General features: G+C 38.5%; 1 protein-coding gene across 1 annotated transcript in view; it reads right to left on the reverse strand.

Moving 5' to 3' along the window:
- The window catches only part of LOC126269497 (beta-mannosidase), a 221,527-nt gene that overhangs the window by 89,899 nt on the left and 110,359 nt on the right, over positions 1-21,269 (reverse strand). The window contains exons 6-8 of the mRNA XM_049973998.1: positions 13,527-13,761; positions 8,950-9,112; positions 8,293-8,489 (exon numbers count right to left, since the gene is read on the reverse strand). Of these exons, the coding sequence (XP_049829955.1) occupies positions 8,293-8,489; positions 8,950-9,112; positions 13,527-13,761 (595 nt within the window). The remainder of the gene's footprint in view (positions 1-8,292; positions 8,490-8,949; positions 9,113-13,526; positions 13,762-21,269) is intronic.

The following is a 21,269-nucleotide window of genomic DNA, read 5'->3' on the forward strand; positions in this document are numbered from 1 at the left end:
CTATCCATATTTATAGTAATAATTAACAGCAGAGAGATTATAAACTGATTTTTAGCACTGCAATAAAACTTTGCATTTGTTTAACTTTAAATTTTGTGCAAACTAATTAAGTGTAATGTATCACTCTTGTTTAAAATTTTAGCAAGCAGCTAGTGATGCATTCAGAATTTTGATATCATTAATTTATAAAAAGTTTTGAAGCAGGCTGCTGAAAGTTCAAAATCATTAAGTGACACAGAAGCAGTGTGTTTGTATGGAGGGGAGCTCCATGGCATTAAAAGGGTGATGCCCACCTTGCAGTCATGGTTTGGTACGAGTTTGAAAAGACAAGACCTGAGAGGTGATTTACTCATGCAAATTTCCAGTGATAGGAATTTTTTGCATCGATAGTCTTGACCCTTAGGAATATATCACATAGGTTTCTTGAGGTCTTGGAATTTTTCTGCAGTTGTCAAGATTCTCATTTTTTTTCCCTGTCAGAAGGTCAGCAGGAATTGTATTTTGGTGAGTGAAGTTGATTAGGACTCTGAATTTAGACACTCCATCTGGACTGTAACTCATTTTTCCAGTGTGGGACTTTGAATATTTTCTGCTACTAAACAACACTTAGGTTTAGTGCATCGTGTGTTGATTAGACTTCTATTAAGTTGTGTTAGTGTAGAGTTTAGCTTCAGTTTAATTTTAGCTGTGAACTCTGTCTTACTTGTATTTCATTTAATATTTTTTATTTATTATGTTATATAGTGAGTTTGCTAACCCCTATACGAGGGGGTAAGCTATTCTCAAATCACTTAATTCATAGTCGTTTCCACCAGCCTATGAATTAATGTGTGAATTTTAAAGGCAATTAACTTGCGATGGTTGAACTATAGTAAATAAATAAATAAAAAATAAAAGGTACATTATTTAATATCAGTTGCATCTATGTTCAGTCTAGTAATTATTTGTCTGATTAATACATCAGAGTCAAAGTTATTAGTTTATTTTGTATAAGAGCACATAATAACTAGACTAGAACTTAAGTCATTCTTGGAATTAGATAGTGAGAGCTGTTAATGTCATTCTGATAACGGAGGATCACAGAACTGTGCACCAAGCACATCATAACCCTCTCACATCTGCACCAACCATCTGAGAACAATTAACAGTCTCTCTGCAACATGCTGTGTAATACCACACCATTGGTCAGAGACAGCAGCAGTTGGTTTAAGAAATTACCACCCCACACTTAGGCTGCCGTTAACACTACAACATAATGCAAACTGCTGCATCTGTATTGGTACCATGATTGGGATGACTGAATGGCACCACTTTGTGTTTAGTGATGAACTGCAGTTTTGCACTACCCTGAATGACCATAACCAGTAAGTATGACAGTGACCTGGGTAGAGATTCCATACTTCCAGTGTTTTGAGGAAGCACCATGGTGTTGCTCCTAGCCATAGAATGAGAAGCCACTGGATAGGACTTCAGGTCACGTTCGATAGTTGCAATGTAACTGGCAAGTGACCTCATTTTTGCCAGAAGTTGGTGTATTTGGCACACACAAATACTCAGAGTACACATTACACTCGGACAATCAGATTGCCCAAAACACAAAAATACTTCACAAATCATATAAATTTTGGTTTTCTATGGTATGATTAAATCATTTATAGAACATTAATGTACTTAGGTGCAAAGATACTAAAATATGTATTTCAGAATGTGAAATGTTGTATTCACTTTAATGTTGAGGGAAACTTTTGCAATCATTGAAATCTATCATTATTACTTTTTAAGTAAATATTGCATTTTAATGTAAACAATTTCTGCAGAGTAAATGTCATGAAATACTACTGACTTATAAACTGCACCTTTTGATGTAAACAGTTGATATGTAGTTTAGCATTTTGAGTTGTGATGCTACATAAACATCCCTTGCCACTTTGTATCTGAGTTGATTTTCAGCATGTGTTAATGTTGGCCAGTAATCTGGACTCTGTTTTGTTCTGTTGTAAGAAGTAGCACGTTCTGGTATTACTTGTGAATCATGATCATAAATAAACATATGTGGGATATCTACAACTTTTAATTCAAATATAATATGCACCAGAGATAGGAAACATTTTTATCCTACTGTAACCAAAAGCAAGGAATTATATCTCTTAAACTATTGAGCCTACTTGAAGAAGAAGAAACTACATTGAATTATGACACAAGAGTTAAAGATCTTAACAGACTCAAAAGATAGGGCATGGGAGATTTGTTTTTGTGCAAGGTTGGGAGGATAATTATGGTCTGTGAAGGTTTCAGTGAGACCCTCAGTATATTTTGGGAGAGGCCACTCGTCACTGCAGATGCAATGGCTGTGGTTGGCTAGGCTGTATGGAAAGGACTTCTTGGTATGGAATGGGTGGCAGCTGTTGAAGTGGGGGTGTTGCTGGCAGTTAGTAGGTTTGATATGGATTGAGGTACTGATGTAGCCATTTTTGGGGTGAAGTTCAACATCTAGGAAGGTGGCTTGTTGGGTTGAGTAGGACCAGATGAAGCAAATGGGGGAGAAGTTTTTGAGGTTCTGGAGGAATGTGGTTAGTGTGTTCTCACCCTCAGTCCAGATCACCAATGAATCTGAATGAGGTGAGTGGTTTAGGACTCTGGGTGTTTAGGAAGGATTCCTCCAGATGGCCTATGAATAGGTTGGCAAAGGATGGTGCCATTTTGGTGCTCATAGTCGTATTTTGGACTTGTTTGTAGGTATTGCCTTCAAAGGAGAATTAATTGGGGGTGAAGATAGACACATCTTTAAAGAAAGTTTTGCATCATCCCGGTTCCCAGAACTTCTGAAGATAGATGTTGACTCTGGATATTGTATCACAGACACAGTCCCTTTGACTGTTCAGAGATGTCACTAAACCTGTTCAACCATGCATGAGCAGCGCCTATTAGACAGAGGTGGTCCCACAGATGAACAGTTCCAGTCATTCCACCACGAAGGAGGTACATGGCTCGTGTTGTCTGTAGTTCAACCATTCCTAGACAATCAACACAGCGGTTTGATCATGTCTGCATTGTTACTTTGTGTCAGGAAGGGCTCTCAATAAGGGAAGTATCCAGGTGTCTTGGAGTGAACCAAAGCGATGTTGTTCAGACATGGAGGAGATACAGAGAGACAGGAACTGTCGATGACGTGGCTCGGTCAGGCTGCCCAAGGTCTACTACTGCAGTGGATGACTGCTACCTAGGAATTATGGGTCAGAGGAACCCTGACAGCAACGCCACCATGTTGAATAATGCTTTTTGTGCAGACTCAGGATGTCATGTTATGACTCAAACTGTGTGCAATAGGCTGCATGATGCACAACTTCACTACTGACGTCCTTGGCGAGGTCCATCTTTGCAAAAATGACACCATGCAGAGCAGTACAGATGGGCCCAGCAACATGCCAAACTGACCGCTCAGGATTGGCATCATGTTCTCTTCACCAATGAGTGTTGCATATGCCTTCAACCAGACAATCGTTGGAGACATGTTTGGAAGCAACCCAGTTGGGCTGACACCTTAAATACACTGTCCAGTGAGTGCAGCAAGGTGGAGGTTCCCTGCTGTTTTGGGCTGGCATTATGTGGTGCTGACGTATGACACTGGTGGTCATGGAAGGTGCCGTAATGGCTGTACGATATGTGAATGCCATCCTTCAACCGACAGTACAACCATATCGACAGCATATTGGTGAGTCATTCGTCTTCATGGATGACTATTCGCACCCCCCATCATGCACATCTTGTGAATGACTTTCTTCAGGATCACAAAATCACTCGACTAAAGTGGCCAGCTTATTCTCCAGACATAAACCCTATCAAACATGCCTGGAATAGATTGAAAAGGGCTCGTTATGGATGATATGACCCACCAACCACTCTGAGGGATCTTCACCAAATTGCCATTGAGGAGTGGGACAATTTGGACCAACAGTGCCTTGATGAACTTGTGGATAGTATGCCACAACGAATACACACATGCGTCAATGCATGAGGATGTGCCACTTGGTATTAGAAGTAGCAGTGTGTACAGCAATCTGGACCACCACCTCTGAAGGTCTCACTGTATGGTGGTACCACATGCAATGTGTGATTTTCATCAGCAATAAAAAGAGGCAGAAATGATGTTTAGGGTGATCTCTTTTCCGATTTTCTGCACAGGTTCCAGAACTCTTGGGAACCTTTTTTGATGTGTGTAGTTGGTCATGGCAACTAGGAAGGAGGTTGCTGGTTTGGATTCTGTCCAGTGTTGGGAAAGGTACTGTTCAATAGTGGTAAGGCCATGGGCATTAGGGATGTTAGTTTCATAATATTGTTACAATTATCTATCGCGTAATATTATTGCAACAAATTATTGTAATATGTATTTGTAAATGACTCCTGGTGATCTTTGTTCACACCATCAACAGGTGGATCAGGACTGTACAAACAAAAACAGAGGGGGAAATGTTAATTAGTAAAGGGAAAATGAAATGGTATCATTGCACAGTAAAATACAGAGGTTGAATACTGTCGGTAACTCCAAAAGCGGGACAGGATAAAAAGTAAGTCTCTCAAGGCTAATGGGTTATCAGTTTGGAATCATATCATACTTAATTGAATAACCAGCATCTAAGCACAAGTTCTCATTAAATGCATGTTGAGCTTTTCATATAACAGTTTTCATTAGTACAGTAGGTTTTATACCAACATAAAGTCAACTGTCACATTTTGTATCACTCACGCAGTAATTTGCAAAGCAGATACACCAGCTTGTTAATGTAGGCAGAGGTGCCTCATTTCCAAGAACAGTCTATTACCATTTACTGCAGGAAATACTTTGGGCAAAATGTGCCCTGTAGCACATGCCTCATCACACAGAGCATGAGTGCTGCAAGAAGCAGAAGAGTTAATTATAAGCAGGAAAGCCAATGCATTGGTCTTCTCCAATTAATCTTTGTTTAGTATTGTTGCAAATAAAAGGTAGAACAAAGTTTGGCACAACCTGACTTAAGAATTCCCTGCATTGCAGGCAGAACATTTGTAAAATTTTCACTGTTAAGACTTCCAATCACCTTATTTAAAGTATGAGGATTTCATACTAGAATACTGAGGGGGTTTCACAGCCTTATTTTCTGCAATTTCTGCATGACATTCTCAATGTCATTTACCATAATAATGCATATTCTAATATAATACATTATACAAAGGAAAGCTCCGTGTGGTATGGACATTGTTTCTTTTCTTGAATGACCCTCATACTTATCACAACTTGTACCAACTTTGAATTTGGATTTCTATCATGAAGCACTAGTTCACATACTTGTTTTCCACGTGTGGTAGCACAAGAAATAGGAATATATGTACTCAGTACCAAATATGGGACCGATATGAAGAATGCCATCTGGCACCACTAAACATATCACAAAGAAACAGCATCATACCCTACACTTAATTAGTATTTTGTGCACTCTGTACCTCACATTGTAATAAGGCTACTGTGATCTCAGATTGAAGTGAGTCTACTGGGTACTGTGACGTTACAGTCATAATTTACATTTCCCCTTTTCTGTGATATGTATCTTTCATCTGATTCATGATGAATATATCCTTCAAGGAGCAATTTCCATGCCCTGTAGTGTAAATGCTTCCCTTAATTTTGTGAATGAAAGAGAATGTTTTAAATCTTTTAGAAGGGTTTTCTTTTTATGACACATTTGCTGGTTAGTTTTCAAGTGAATTTGAACTCACAGAGAAATTAACAAAGTTCATCAAAAGTCTGATTTATTTGACTGCTTAGGCTACTTTCTTGGACAACAGCAACAGAGAACACTATCTTTACTGTTTATAAGTAGAGGTACTACATACTTTAAATCCTAAGGTTCATTTCATATTTGTTCATTGTTTTTCATACTTCAGACCTTTCATCAAGTTTCTCAAATTTCTTTAAAAACTTTATGAATACACTAGTGAATTTCTTTTGTCAATGATCTTGACACACCATGAAGATAGTATTATACGGAGTATCCTTCTATCAAGTAATATCATTGCAGCAAATTACTATATAATGTATTTGTGAGTGACTGTTGGTGAACTCTGTAGTTTGTGTGGTATATAGTTGTGGCTTTTCTTATTACAACCAAATAAAAATGAATTTACAATAATACAGTGTGTACTTTTCAGGAGCTAACCTATGGTGCATTCTTCAGGAATATAAACTGAATTAAATTGTGTATACATCTGAGAATTAATGTCTGTTTGACTACAAGTGAAATTATTTAAAAAGGAAAAATACAACATGTTGAGTGACATCTACACAACGATAATTTAATGCTACCATTTTGCTCACCTGTAATTGTTTATTGATCTGATGAAATTACAATTTTCATGAGACATAAGAGTTGCAAATTATCTTTGATAATGATAGAAATTGAAGAAATTAGTAAAAATTTGCATCACAGACTGTATATGAACCCAGGTCTTCTGCTCAGTAGGCAGATGTGTTAACAATTACACTGATGTCACTTCTACAGTATGGTATCACAGCCACATGGTCTACCTTTAGCAGTAGGGTATTAGAGTCTGCATTCAGCATGACAACAGAGCAGACATGCTAGCATTTTTCATGTGTGGAGTGAGAGCTCACCTTTCTGACAACCACTGCTTATGTGCTGGCTTAGTGTCTGTGATACATAGCAAACCATTACCATAAATCTTCACTCCAAGTTACTTTCTGCTATGACTATGCTTGACCAAAAGCACTTGAGGTTGAACATTTTCTGTGAGATGAAGTCAAAATCTCGGCAACCAACATTATAGGAGTACACTTGTCAATCTTGAATAGCATGGTCTTATGTTAAAACCATTAACAATGCAACATGTGGATTTTTCTTATACAAGACCAAACAGTGCTCCGCTCCTGTCATGCTGATGGCAATATCGGAACAGTGACCACTGACTACACAGACTTAGGCATGCGTATGACATTCATTTTCAAATTGCAATTCAAACTTCCACCTGAGGAAGCTGTTGCAGCACAATACATGGCCATTCTGTGAAGGACAGGACACAGTTTAGGAAATATGCTGTAAATGGTATGCGACAGGTCACCATGGATCTCTGAAACCATGTCCTGTTCTATCAACAGATTGCCGTATGCAGTCCAATAATTAAGTATGATGGTCAGACTTGCACCCATTCCAGGTGAGGAATTCCTTAGATCTAAATGCCTACAACAGTGCATTAAGCAACTTCCAGTGACCAGAAAACCATCTGCACTGCAAACAATGGTACTACTGGTGACCTATGCCACTGCTGTCACTTCTTCTGATGCCTGATGATGACACACATAGGCCACAATTGGGCCACATCATAGCCCAATGGAGGGCGCCTTGGATGACCTACCACCTCATCCGGCTGTTGACTACCCTCCGATGGTATCATCATTGCTGCCCACTGACCCAACCCAGGACAATAAGATTGATATCAAACCACTCACCATCCCTTTGGTGGCCCTCTTGTCAGATTGACATGACTCCTTGCTGTTGTTGGACATGAAAGGTCGCACAAGGAAACAAGATTCTCTGAAATGTCACAAGAGAAGGCACTGAGCCATCTCCTGCCAACAAGAGACATTGTAGGCCAAAGGCGAAGCCACCACCTACTGGAACAATGGTCACAAAATTTCCACCGCCGAAGGAGATGATGTGAGCGCAGTGACATCCACTGATGTGGTTATACTCAACCCCCAAAGCACCATGAGGGTGCCAAAGCATTTAATGGACATGTGCATCTGGAACTAGACCAAGAACCACTACTCCATCTTTTGAGGACAAAATGGATGATACATTGATGCTCTCCTCTGCAGTATGACACAAAGAGGTAAGTATAGATGACTCTGTCATATAAAGAAGTTTTAATGTTGATTCAAGTTAGACAGTGTTATTCAAGTTACTCATTGGGAAAGTTAGGAAAGACTCTGTGATAGACAACAAGTTCTGATGGGAACAGTAATTTGAATGTTGATTTGTTTAAGTGGAAGAGTGAGAAACTTTAATATGTCTACAAGTATATTCTAAAGTTGTGTAATAATACAATACTAGTTTGGTCTTTAAAGTTCCATATGAGACAATATTATTTTCAGCACAATTAAGGTCAGTCTTTTAATCAAGTGTTTTCAACACAATATTGCTACACAAAAACTGGAACATGTACTTCATCAAAAAAGCATGAAAACTAGGTAAAATGAAAGTTTATGCATAAATACATTTTTAGTCAAGGAAAAATACTTACATCATAAAATGTATCAGATTCATATAAGCCTCCACCCCAGACACGTAGCATGTTCATGTTTGCTTCCTTTGCTGAGTTAAGCAAGTATTTGATCTTCGTCTCATTGTAGCTCATTTCAGATAAAATGTTGGATGGGATCCAGTTTGATCCTTTTGCAAATATTGGTACACCATTTACAAGAAAATAAAAAGTCAACCCTGTGGCAATATAACATAATAATTATTGAGTCTGCCAGTGAACCCATGTCAAGCTGTCAAATAAAACAACGCCTTAAAAAATCAAAATTGTAGTTTCTGGGCACAGTTCTACATGTGTGTGTGAATGGATAAAAGGCTAAGCAACTGCTTGTGATAAGCACAAGATCTGGACTTGAGTCCTAGTCCTGCAAAAATTTTCATTCTCGTGACATATTCATAAAAACACACAAGAATGGATTTTAGCAACTAATGTATGTTAAAAATGAAGATCTGAGAGTCTTCTATTATACATAACTAGACACATATACAATTTTTAGCCATAAGAAAACTATATCTTGTGATACGTTATAAATGCAATATGTAAAATATAACTAGGCTGGAAACAGCTTTAACAACAGAAATAAATCTAAAAATTAAGAAAAAAATCACTTGTAGGTCCAAAAACTCTACATTATTGTACCTGATGTGTTCACCTTGATGATTGGTTCTTGGATAATCATAACACTCCTGAAGCCAATTTTCTTTGTTACTTGACTTTGTATTTTGTGGTTTCCATATGTAACTATTAACTCGTACAGTGGTTGTTGACCGTATCCAGCTGGCCACCAGGTTTCAACATAATCCTGCAAATAATAGTTAAAATTAAAATAATATTAAGATATTTTTATTAATTTTATATGACCTAGCTTTTGGGCTGTAATTCCAATTCCAGTACACAAATGATTTTAAAGATGCAATCCAGCAAAGCTAAATATGTCAGATTCTTCATCCTTCAGTTCTCATTGTACACTATAAAAGTTATCTCATCTGACTATTTTGACACAGTTGCCTTTGTAGTGTACAACCAGATGAAATTCATTACGACAGTATTTGCCTAACTAATAAACATACATTGGAGTAGAGCTTTGTGGAGAGGAATGGGTATTTCTGTGATTACCTGTTTACAAATGAAGACACCACGATTCACCTCCTTTAGAAATTGTATTGTCTAAAAGGGGTGAATAACCAAAATGTGTCTGCTCACTCAGTAATTAATGTCAGATACACACAGCTGTTTTTTTTTTTTTAATTTATGATATTTATAACTGAGTGGGTCTTTCCCCCTTTGTCAACTGCCCTTAGGGCTTCTACATTTATTACACATTTGTCGTTCTGACTTAAGCAGTGATCAGTATTGGATGAATCCATCTTTTTTAGTCTCCAGTTTCTATTGTGTACTTTGAGCTCAGTATGGATTGACCACCCTGTCTGTATATAAAGAAGGTTTGACCCTCTTCACAGATAATCTTATAAAATCAACTATTCATGATGGCAGTTGTTTATCCTTTGAACTGAACAAACTTCTTCCTAATGTCTCTGACACATACAAGAATGTGAAGCAACCCTTTGCCTTTACAATGTTCTTATCCTTTTAGAAATTTTAGTTATGGAAGGTAACTACACAGTTTCTTTTTTGGTCTATCTATTTTATTCACTGGGTACAGTAGAGATCTGTCTTGCTTCTTCAGTTTTTATTGGGGATGCAGTGACTATGTTCAGCTGCTCTTCTGGACTAACATTCTGTAAACATAATAACTGCAACTCAATATATATACAACCTTTCACAGAAATGCTTGAGAATATGCCATATACATCAAAAAAGACTAATTCTGAACTTTTTGAAATTCATATCTGTTAACGTGTTTACCAAAGTGATATTAATGCTGTATTTCCCTTCAGAGTTCAGTTTTTGCTTCATGATGTCACTGATCCTTTAGGCAATATTGTGCATTGGTGTCTGTACTGAAGATACCATTGATTGGATTGGTACTTCTTGTTTGTAGAGTTTTGATTAGCCATATAGCCAAGGAGATCTACAATTCATTTGATGAATCTTCTTACAAATATGTTTAGAAAAAAAATATTGGAGCACTTATTTATTAACTGCTTAGCTTGAATCATATTGCACACAAGGAACTTAAAACTAAGACTGAATGCAGTAATGATTGTGACTAAAGGAAATGAAGGAGGAGCTATAGTACTGTTAAATAAAGCAGATTATATAAACAAAGTGGAAGAATTTTTCCAGTCAGCGAAGCTACAAAAAGTGCAGAAAGATCCAACAGCTTAATACAATGATCATGCTAAGCAGTTAGTGTATTAGTGCTCCAATGCTTTTTTAGAATATGTTGTAAGAGTATTTTCAAATGAATTCTAGAGCTCAGCAGCAATATGACTTATCCAGACTTCAGAAAAGGAAGTGCCAATCTGACCACTGGTATCAGCAATACAGTCACCAGTGCACAATGTACCATGAGTATTAGCAACACAATGAAGAAAAAAGTGAACTGCAAAGGGAAATATTGCATTAAGAACAGTTAAAATTTTGTAAACAAGTTAACAGAGATGAAGATTTCAGTAAATGCAAAATAAATAGATAAATAGCTTGTTCTCAAGCTTGTCTTTGAAAAACTGTATAGCTATTTTGTCACAGTTATTGTACTTAGATAAAATTAAACCAGAAGAACAGATGAGAATAGTCAATATAATAGAATTTTATTTAAATTGAAATTATTTCTGCTTTTATTACAAATAAATTTAGACAACATAGAGAAGAATGACCTGACACTATATTTGAGTTAAAATGAACAGTCTTCATCACAATAATATTTGTTTATTACATGGGTAGTGTAAAAGCCATCTTCAGAATTTTTGGCCACTATGGCTGGTGCTGGTGGCTCTTCGGTTTTCTTGTGATACCATGATACAATCATGAGAAAACTAAAAAGCTGCCAGTACCAGTCATAGGGGTCCAAAAATTCTGGAGATTGCTTTTTCATAAGTCAAGACTGGTTAATAAACAAATATTACTGATATTGTGACCATTCACTTAAAAAAAAAAAAAAAAAAAAAAAAAGAGGGAACGACTGGCAAAACATATATTGTACTGGAAAAATCCAGATGCAGTCAGAGACAGTGGCCATATGTGTGAGTTACATTTGTGTGTGTGTGTGTGTGTGTGTGTGTGTGTGTGTGTGTGTGTGTGTGTGTGTTTATTGTCTAATTCACAGAAGAAAGCTTTTTGGTTGAAAGTTTATTTGTTTAGCAGTCTCTTGTTTTACCTGTCAAGACTCAACATTTCCGCTATATAGTGAGTACTAATCTATCCTTTTATAATTTGTCATAGACTATACTTATACAGATATGTTGATGATATTCTTTGTGTGTGGAAGGGTTTCAATAGACAACTCCAGAGGTTCTTGGATAATATGAATCAAGGGCATACTAACATAAAAGTCAGTGTGCAATTAGTGGGTTCCACTTTTAATTTCCTTGACAAGAACTTACAGTTACAAAGTGCAACAATAAATCTAAAATTTACCAGACAGGCTCCTTTACTGATATGTTCATCCCACCTTCCTCTCTACACCCAATGGATAACAAACATGCAGCATTCCATCACATGATCGAATGTCTCTTTTCTATTCCCATGCCACTGGAAGACTATGAACAGGAATAATGAAAACAATAGCTGCACCTAATTAATTTAAATCCAACATTATTTATGACATCGCAAACAAAAGAGATAGACCAAAAAAGAAATGGTGTGGTTTACTTTTCATAGCTAAAATTTATTATAGGATAAAGAACTTCTTAAAACCAAAGGGTTTATCTGTATTTTTCTATGTTTCACAGACATTGGGTAGAAGTTTATCCAGTGCAAAGGATAAACAGCCTGCCATCATTAATAGTTGAGTTTATAACATCATCTACCAAGAGTGTCAGTCCCGCTCAACAGGACAGGCTAGGTGGTCAATCCATGCTGGGCTCAAAATACACCACAGAAATTAGAGAGTAAAGAAGATGGATGCATTGTTTTCTGAGCATTGCTTAAATCAGAACCACAAATATCTAATAGCTATAGAAGTCCGGCACATAGTGTGGAAAGTGGGAAAAACTCATTCCATTAGAAATGTTAGAAATTAAGAAACAATGGTATGTATTCCCCACATTTATTGTTGAATGAGGAAACTCAGTTCAATTATTCCCCCCTTTTAGATGATGTTACAACTTCCACATATGAGGGGAAGCTTGGTACTTTTGTTCATAAATAGGTAGTCATAGAAATACATATTCCTGTGTTCTCAGCTCTGCTCCAATGTATGTCTATTCATAGTTAGAGTAAATACTGTCCTACAGAATGTCATCACATTGTAGAATACAAATGTAACTATGTCAAAATAGTATTAAGTGGTAACTTTTGTAGTGTAAGTTGAGAACTGAAAGTTAAGGAAGGTTTCCATCTTTGAAAATGTGTAACTCTCTTTCCTTCTTAAGCAGTGAAATGGAAGAAAGCCTGATTAAAAGAATATGGACAAGGTAATTGACCTTGAAGACATCGTCAAGAAAAATAATGCCAGAATCTGAATTGTACAGGTAATATCTCTTTATCTACATTCCATCAAAGACAGCTATGTGCAACTATTCTTACTTTCTTTAGTCTTCTGTTAGATTTTACATTTAACCATTTAACTAAGTATACAGTTCATGCTCATATATTGTAGTTAGAAGTTGAACTTAAATTTTCAGTCCTGCTTGGTCTTGATTTTAATTATTGTCCAGCTAATCTTGATAACAAAGCACTGGATTTAACAGATACTTGGGACTTTAAAAAAGTCATTATACTGGGTGTAAAAGGTACTAAAACAAACTGGACATCTGCTTATCATTGTTAGTATTTTTCTGACAATGTTACCATATTTTATTAATGCCCATGAGTATACAATATTTCTCTCACAGTATATGTAAGCAGAAAGATGATGTATCATCTGTCATGCAGAATATATAAGCTCACAGAACACATAAAACTACAATTCACCTAGAACATATAGGAAAACCTATCCAACAGACAAATGCACACACAGACACACATATAAGTCAACAGCTTTTCAAAATTGGCAAGCAACACATCACAAGACATGTCACAGAAGCAGTTATTTATTTGCATCAAAGTTATTTGAGTATGCTCTATCTTTAATAAAAGGAATAAAATATTACCTTAGGGATGGATAAAGATGCTATGTAACAGTTTTTTATCTGTGTATCCTTTTCCATTTCTACAGATGATACGTTGACAGATTCAACATGTGCCCTGAGAGGGAAAGGCAGTGTCTGAAAGTTTCCACCCATGAATGCCTTTACTTGAACAAGCCACTGATCTCTAGCATCAAATATTATTGCTGTTACATCCTCAATGTAAGGCTCAGAATATATTATTACTTCCACACTTTTCCTGTGAAGCAATGATTAGTTTTAATACTAGCAAATCAATTTTTCTGTTCACCAGAAAAGATTTATTTACAATGTGCAGTTTAACAGCTGAAGTGAAGCAGTCCTACGGCAGTCATAAAATCAGAAAAGTTGATACTACAAAAGTGATAAACCAGTTTAGTCAAGAAGATAATGTAATTATTCCTAGTATTCCTCAATAGAATATTTGATCAGAGGTTGACAACATTACATCCATCATAATGAGGTTTTATAAATTACGATAGACTGCAACTTACCAAACAGAGGAGGCACTGAGGACTAAAATGGACACATTCAAAAGTAGTTGTTGGATATGATTAAGTTATTGGATGACATCTTTAATCATAAGTAAACACACACACACACACACACACACACACACACACACACGCACACACACACACACACACAACACATTCATATATGCACAACTCACAGGCACATGGCTACTATCATCTGTGAGCTCTGAGGCTCAACTGCAGTGAGTGGTGATCTCGACTAGGTTGCTTAGTGGGGGTACAGAATATACATGAGGCAGGGACAGAAATAACAGGGTAAGGATCAGGATAGTTACTGTAGTGATGCCTTCCTATGGAAGTGGACAATGACACGATGGTTGATTGCTAGGTGAAGAATTGGCAGGTTGTGTGGGAGGAGGGGGGAGGGTGGGAAGGAGAGAGGAGAAATCCAGTGAAGAGGAAAGGGTTATGGACTATGCACATGCACTGGGGGGAGGGGGAGACAGAATAGTAGGAGTGTGTGGTTTGGGCTTTTCTGAATTGCAGATATGGAAACTCTTCCCTGCAAAATATTCAGTGTATCATTAACACCCCTGGCTTCAACTTCTGGTAGTCAATGTCCTCCACCTGCCTGTATCCCCAATTACAGCTTGCAGATGTTCTGATGTTGCTCACAGCAGCTCACATCTGCCTATGCACACTCCCATAGGCAACACTGCAATATCTTTCCCCATCCCTACCCTATGATCCTCCCATCCCCCGTCCCTCCTCCCTCTCCAACTGATGAGTAGCACTCTATCCTAATTCATATTGCTAATAACAAAACTTTAACTTAAAATTTAAAACAGTTGTTAAACTGATGTAATAGAACAACAATGAGGGAAAAAGACAAAATAAATGTATTAACTTACCTAAGTCCACACTCTCAACAGTTTACATTATAGTGGGGAAGTCATCCAAACAGTAACATTACAATAGCTGGCTAAATTTGGTTTTGTGACTGATGGGAAGATAATGTGTAGCATAAAATAAATAAAGGCACTGTCAGAATATTTAAAGAAAATTTATAAGAAAAAAACCATTGCAGAGGTTTGCAAAACAAAAACTGCAGAGAGGAAAATGCTGGGATCAAATATCAAATTGACAGGAAGGCATTATGCTATATATTTCAAAGAGCTATTCACAACCAAGAACTAAGACTGCACTGTAATCTGCTGCACTCTCAGTTCAAAAGAGAATGCACAAGTGATGAGAAGCAAAGATTAGTAGAGATTAAAATGTCTGTGAAAAGATGCATGTGTGAAGCATACAACTACCAACGTCATACCTTAGCAAAAGATCTGGCAGAGAACCTAAGAAAATTCTGGTCCTATGTAAAATTGCTAAGTGGGTCAGTCCCTAGTTGACCAGTCTGGTGTGGCAGTTGAAGATAGCAAAAATAAAGCTGAAGTTTTAAAATTTCACATTCAAGAAATCATCCACAGAGGAGAATCATACAAACATACCGTCATTTGACGATCAGATTTACTCCAGTGTGGATGACATAGTAATAAGCATCCTGCCATAGAGAAACAACTGAAAGATTTGAAACGAAATAAATCACCATGTCCAGATGGAATCCCAATTCAGTACAAAGAGTGCTCTATGGCATTAGACCCTTACCTAGCCTGCATTTATAATGAATCTCTCGCCCTGAGCAAAGTTCTAAGTGACTAAAGTAGCACTGGTGACTCCAGTATATAAGAAGGGCAGAACAATGGACCTGCAAAATTACAGACCAATATCACCAACTTCAGTTTGCTGCAGAATCCTTGAACATCTTCTCAGTTCAAATATAATAAACCTTCTTAAAACTGAGAAGCTTATGTCCATGAATGAGCATGGTTTTAGAAAGGATCACTGGTGTGCAACTAAACTTGCCCTTTTCTCACATGATATACTGCAAACTATGGATGAAGAGCAACAGGCAGAAACGCTATATTTCTAGATTTTTGGAAGGCAGTTCACACAACGCCCCATTGCAGCTGTTAATGGAGGTACAAACATAGGGAATAAGTTCACAGATATGTGAGCGACTCGAAGATTTCTTACGCAACAGAACCCAATTGTTGCCAACAATGGCAAGGGTTCATCAGAGACAAGGGTATCATCAGGATTGCTCCAAGGAAGTGTGACAGGACTACTATTGTTCTGTATATACATAATTGATTTGACAGACAGGATGGGCACCAATCTGAATGAAAAGGGACAATATTTCAATTAAACCACCACTAAAGCAATTACAAAATGATTAGCAAAGTACAGTAAGTATCAAAATTTACTAGCTTTATGTGATTGCCTTTTCAATGTCTTTTCAGTCCATGAATAAAGGTGTATTTCCTAAAACAATAACTTATGCAATAATGACACCTACAAGAGTGTAAATTACAAAATAATGGGTGTTCAATAAGTAATGAAATGCACTTTTTTCTTATCCAGTTTTGGTTGAAAGATGCAGAATTTGTCATGGGACATTATGGAATATTCCAACTTCAGCCCATGTAGCTTCATGAAGTTCCAATAGGTGGCGACACTATATGTAACCCCCAAAATGTTGTCTGTAATGGATGTGGATTCCAAGCACATAGCCATCATTGAGTTTCTTCCAGCAAAAAGCCAGAGCATCACAGATATTCATATGTGCTTGCAGAATGTCCACAAAGACTTTACAGTGAACAAAGGTATGGTGAGTCATTGGGCAAAGCATCTGTCATCATTGCAACAAGGTTGTGTAAACCTGTCTGATCTCTTGCATGCTGGATGGCTGCACACAGCTGTGACTCCTGCATTGTTGGAATGTGTAGACACTCTCATTTGAGGTGACAGATAGGTCACGTTCAAACACCTCACTGCACAACTGGAAATTTCTGTTGGTAGTTCTGACACATTTGTCCACAGTTTGGGTACTCAAAACTGTGTTTCCACTGGGTTGCTTGCTGCCTTACAGAACATAAAGAGGAATGAAATACCATCAGTGTGGAATTTTGTGCACATTACAAAATTGATCACGACAATTTTTTGTTGAAAATCATCACAGGTGACAAAAAAATACAAAAAGTCAAATGAATTTCTTCTCCATGAAAATGCAAGGCCTCACACAAGGCTGCACATCCGATAATAGCTCATCTTCAGGCTGCTGCCTTGGATTTTACTGGTGGCTGAGAACCTGGAGCATCACATGGGACACCTCAGGAGTTGCTTGTTTTGCTCTTGGGCTCTGCTGCTTAGGCAGCTCATAGCATACCCAACATGGTGGATCCACCCTCAATGCACAGAGAGTGTAGGGTGATGCATTTGTGTTGCTTGAGGCTGGGGGCCAATGTGAAAACTGACATTCCAGCTTCAGCCATTCAGCCTGTGAGTGGACATGTGGCCACTGCTCCAGCAGGGCTGAAACCCAAAGTGGAAAGCTCTGAGATATTTAGCGAGTTGTGGAATATATATTGGAACGCCAGATTAGAAGCCATAGGAGTGGATTTGTTCATTGCATTTGACAAAAATATAGTCTCTACTGAGGTTGAAGTGAAATACTACAGTGAAGTTATCTGGTCGCGTTTCACAGGTGTAGGTGAAACCAAGTTAATTGTTGGATATTTTTACTGTGCACCTGGTTCCACAGTTACAGTTCTACAGTCAGTCAAAGAAAGTCTACGGTCAGTAGTACATAAACATCCATATCATGCAATACTAGTTGTTGGCGAGTTTAGCCTACGAAGTACAGGCTGGAGTGTCTATGGATTCATTGTGTGGGAGAGCTACAGACAGTCATGTGAAGTACTTTTGAACATGTTTTCTGACAACAGTCTTGAGTAGCTAGCTTGGTAACCCACACACAATGGAAATCATAGATCTTGTAGCTACAAATAGGCCACATCTTATCGACAAAGTCAGTATAGAAATGGGAATTAGCAAACATGGTATATTACAGCAACTATGGTTATAAAAGTAAATAAAACAGTCACAAAGGCTAGCAGAGTGTTTCTGCTAGATAGAGCAGATAAACAGTTATCAGCATCTCACTTAGACAGTGAATTGATGTCACTTACGCCCAATAAGATGGATGTAATGAGATAATGGGCAAAGTTCAAGCAGATTGTAAATCATGGTCTGGAAAGATATATGCCTAGTAAGTGGGTAAAGGATGGAAAAGACCAACAATGGTTTAATAATGAAATCTGGAAGATGCTGAGGAGGCAGAGGTTGTTGTACTTTGCATTCAAATGAGAACACACAAATGATGACAAGCAAAGATTAGTAGAGGTTCATGAGTCCGTATAAAGATCTACACTTGAAGAATACAACAACTACCACCATCATACCTCCGCAAAAGATCTGGCACAGAAACCGAGAAAATTCTGGTCCTATGCAAAACTGCCAAGAGGGTCTATGGTTTCCATTAAGCCCCTTGTTGACCAGCCTTGTGTGGCAATTGAAGATAGAAAATAAAACACAAAGTTTTAAATTTCACATTTGCAAAATTGTTCACACAGGAGAATCGTACAAATATACTGTCATTTGACCATCAGACAGATTCCCTTAATAGAAGACATAGTAATAACATCCCTATCATAGATAAACAACTGAAAGATGTGAGAGAAAATTAATCACCAGGCCTGGATGGAACCCCAATTCAGTTTCACAAAGAGTAGTCTGTGGCATTGGCCCCTTACTAAGCCTGCATTTATCATGATCCCTCACTCAGAGCAAAGTGCCAAGCAACTAGAAAAAAGCAATGGTGACTCCAGTGTATAAGAAGGATAGAACAATGGTCCCACAAAATTACAGACCAATAACCCTAACTTTGGTTTTCTGCAGAATCCTTGAACATATTCTCAGTTTGAATACAATAAAATTTTCTGAGACTGAGAGGCTTATGACCATGGATCAGCATGGTTTTAGAAAGCATTTCTTGTGCAAAACTCAGCTTTCCTATAACATTACTTTATATATATATAGAAAGAAACATTCCACATGGGAAAAATATATTAAAAATATTGTAACTTACCAAATGGGAAAGCGCTGGTAGATAGACACAATAAAAAACACACAAATATCAAGCATTCTCAATCCACGGTTGCTTCATCAGGAAAGAGAGAAGGAGAGGGAAAGATGAAAGGATGTGGGTTTTAAGGGAGAGGGTAAGGAGTCATTCCAATCCTGGGAGTGGAAAGACTTACCTTATGGGGAAAAAGGGACAGGTATACACTCGCACACACACACACACATATCCATCCGCACATATACAGACACAAGCGGACATATGTAAAGGCAAAAGAAACTCTACCCACATCATCTCTTCTTCCTACTGTTCCAGCAGAACAGGGCTGTCCCTATATGTCGTTGCTGTCTTGCCTCTCCCTCAGGCAACAGCATGCAGCCAGGTTTCACTCAGTTTATTAAGCCGGTTTGGTGCTTTCCATGAAACTCTATCTTTGTCATGTGGCTGCCTCTTGCTAATACCTTGTTCGGCCCAGGGGTGGTCATAATGCATCTGATAATAATCACACATGGGAACAGTGTCCCCTTTGTGTACAAACTGGGTACTATTTCCATGCTGAGAACCCAGTGCTGGCCTTAGTTTGGAAATGTGTTCTCACACTTGCTGCAGAACACAGCCATGGTGCAGCAAAAAATTCTGCTGGCACTTGTTGGGCTTCCCTATAAATCAACTCTGCTGTAGAAGCTCCTAAATTGCTTTTGCAAGTGGTCCGTAATCCCAACAGTACCACTGGTAAGGTTGAAATCCAGCTCTCAGCATGGTACATAAAGGCAACCTTCAAGGTCCTGTGACAATAGTCAAACATGCCAGTCCCCAGCACGAATCTGCCTGGTGGATTCGTGTCGAGGTCTGGTGTGGCGGCCAGTCTGTGGATGGTTTTTAAGGTGGTTTTCCATCTGCCTTGGCGAATGCAGGCTGGTTCCCCTTAATCAGCCACAGTTACACTATGTCAGTGATTGCTATGCAAACACTGTCTCCACGTATGCGTACACCATAATTATTCTACCACGGAAACACTGGGGTTACACTCATCTGGTGTGAGACGTTCCTGGGGGTCCACTGTGGGCCCAACCACACAATTACCCTTGGTTCGGTGTGGGGTGGCAGTGGGATGAATTGACTGCTGTAGCCTGTTGGGTTGTGTACCACTAATGACTACGGCAGGGATAAAGCCTCTCCATCATTTCTAGGTCCTCAGTTCAATACAATATAATACCCTTCTGATGGTGGAAATAATCCAACAATGTCTAGGTGAATGTGTGCAAACTGCTCTGTAGATGGTGGAAATTCTCCTACTGGTTTGTGCACATGTCACCTGACCTTGCATTTTTGGCAGGCCATGCACATTTTTGCCCACCTATGGCAATCTTTCTTAATGCTAGGGCACAAAAAATGGTCCATCAGCAATTAATTTTACAGTACTGTTTGCACTGGGGTTAGTTGGGAGATCCAATGTTAGGCGTGTAACGGGGCCCCTTAGGGGAACATGGCTGCCAATGAGGGGAAGGAAGCCAGTGTGCACACCTTGTGCATTCTGGGGGGAGTCATTCCAGACGTGGAAGGGGTGCTTCCGGATCCCATGAAGAGTACAGGGAGCAGCCAACTGCAGGTAGTGGTTCATATCAGTACCAATGATGTGTGTCGCTTTGGATCGGAGCAGATTCTGTCTGGTTTTGGAGGGCTAGCGGAAATGGTAAAGACTGCCAGTCTTGCTTCTGAGATTAAGGCAGAGCTCACCATCTGCAGCATTGTCGATAGAACTGACTGTGGTCCTTTGATGCAGAGCCAAGTGAAGGGTCTGAATCAAAGGCTCAGGCAGTTCTGTGACCGTGTAGGCTGCAGATTCCTTGACATACAGCATCGGGTGGTGGGTTTCTGGGTTTCGCTTAATGGGTCAGGAGTCCACAACACACAGGAGGTGGCTACATGGGTAGCAGGGGCTGTGTGGAAGGGACTGGGCAGTTTTTTAGGTTAATTCAGGGAACCACAGAAGGGATGTCTATCTAAAAGTGGGCAGGTAAAACACAGTAAGGCAGTTGTAGAAATGATTGGTATTGTAACTGTAAACTGTCGTAGCTCTGTTGGGAAAGAACCAGAGCTCCAAGCCTTAATAGAAAGCACTGAAACTCAAATAGTTGTAGGTACAAAGAGCTGCCTAAAGCCAGAAATAAGTTCTGCTGAAATTTCTTCAACTCATCTAACAGTGTTCAGAAA

This window comes from Schistocerca gregaria, chromosome 1 (assembly GCF_023897955.1).
Source record: "Schistocerca gregaria isolate iqSchGreg1 chromosome 1, iqSchGreg1.2, whole genome shotgun sequence".
NCBI classification, from domain to species: domain Eukaryota; kingdom Metazoa; phylum Arthropoda; class Insecta; order Orthoptera; family Acrididae; genus Schistocerca; species Schistocerca gregaria.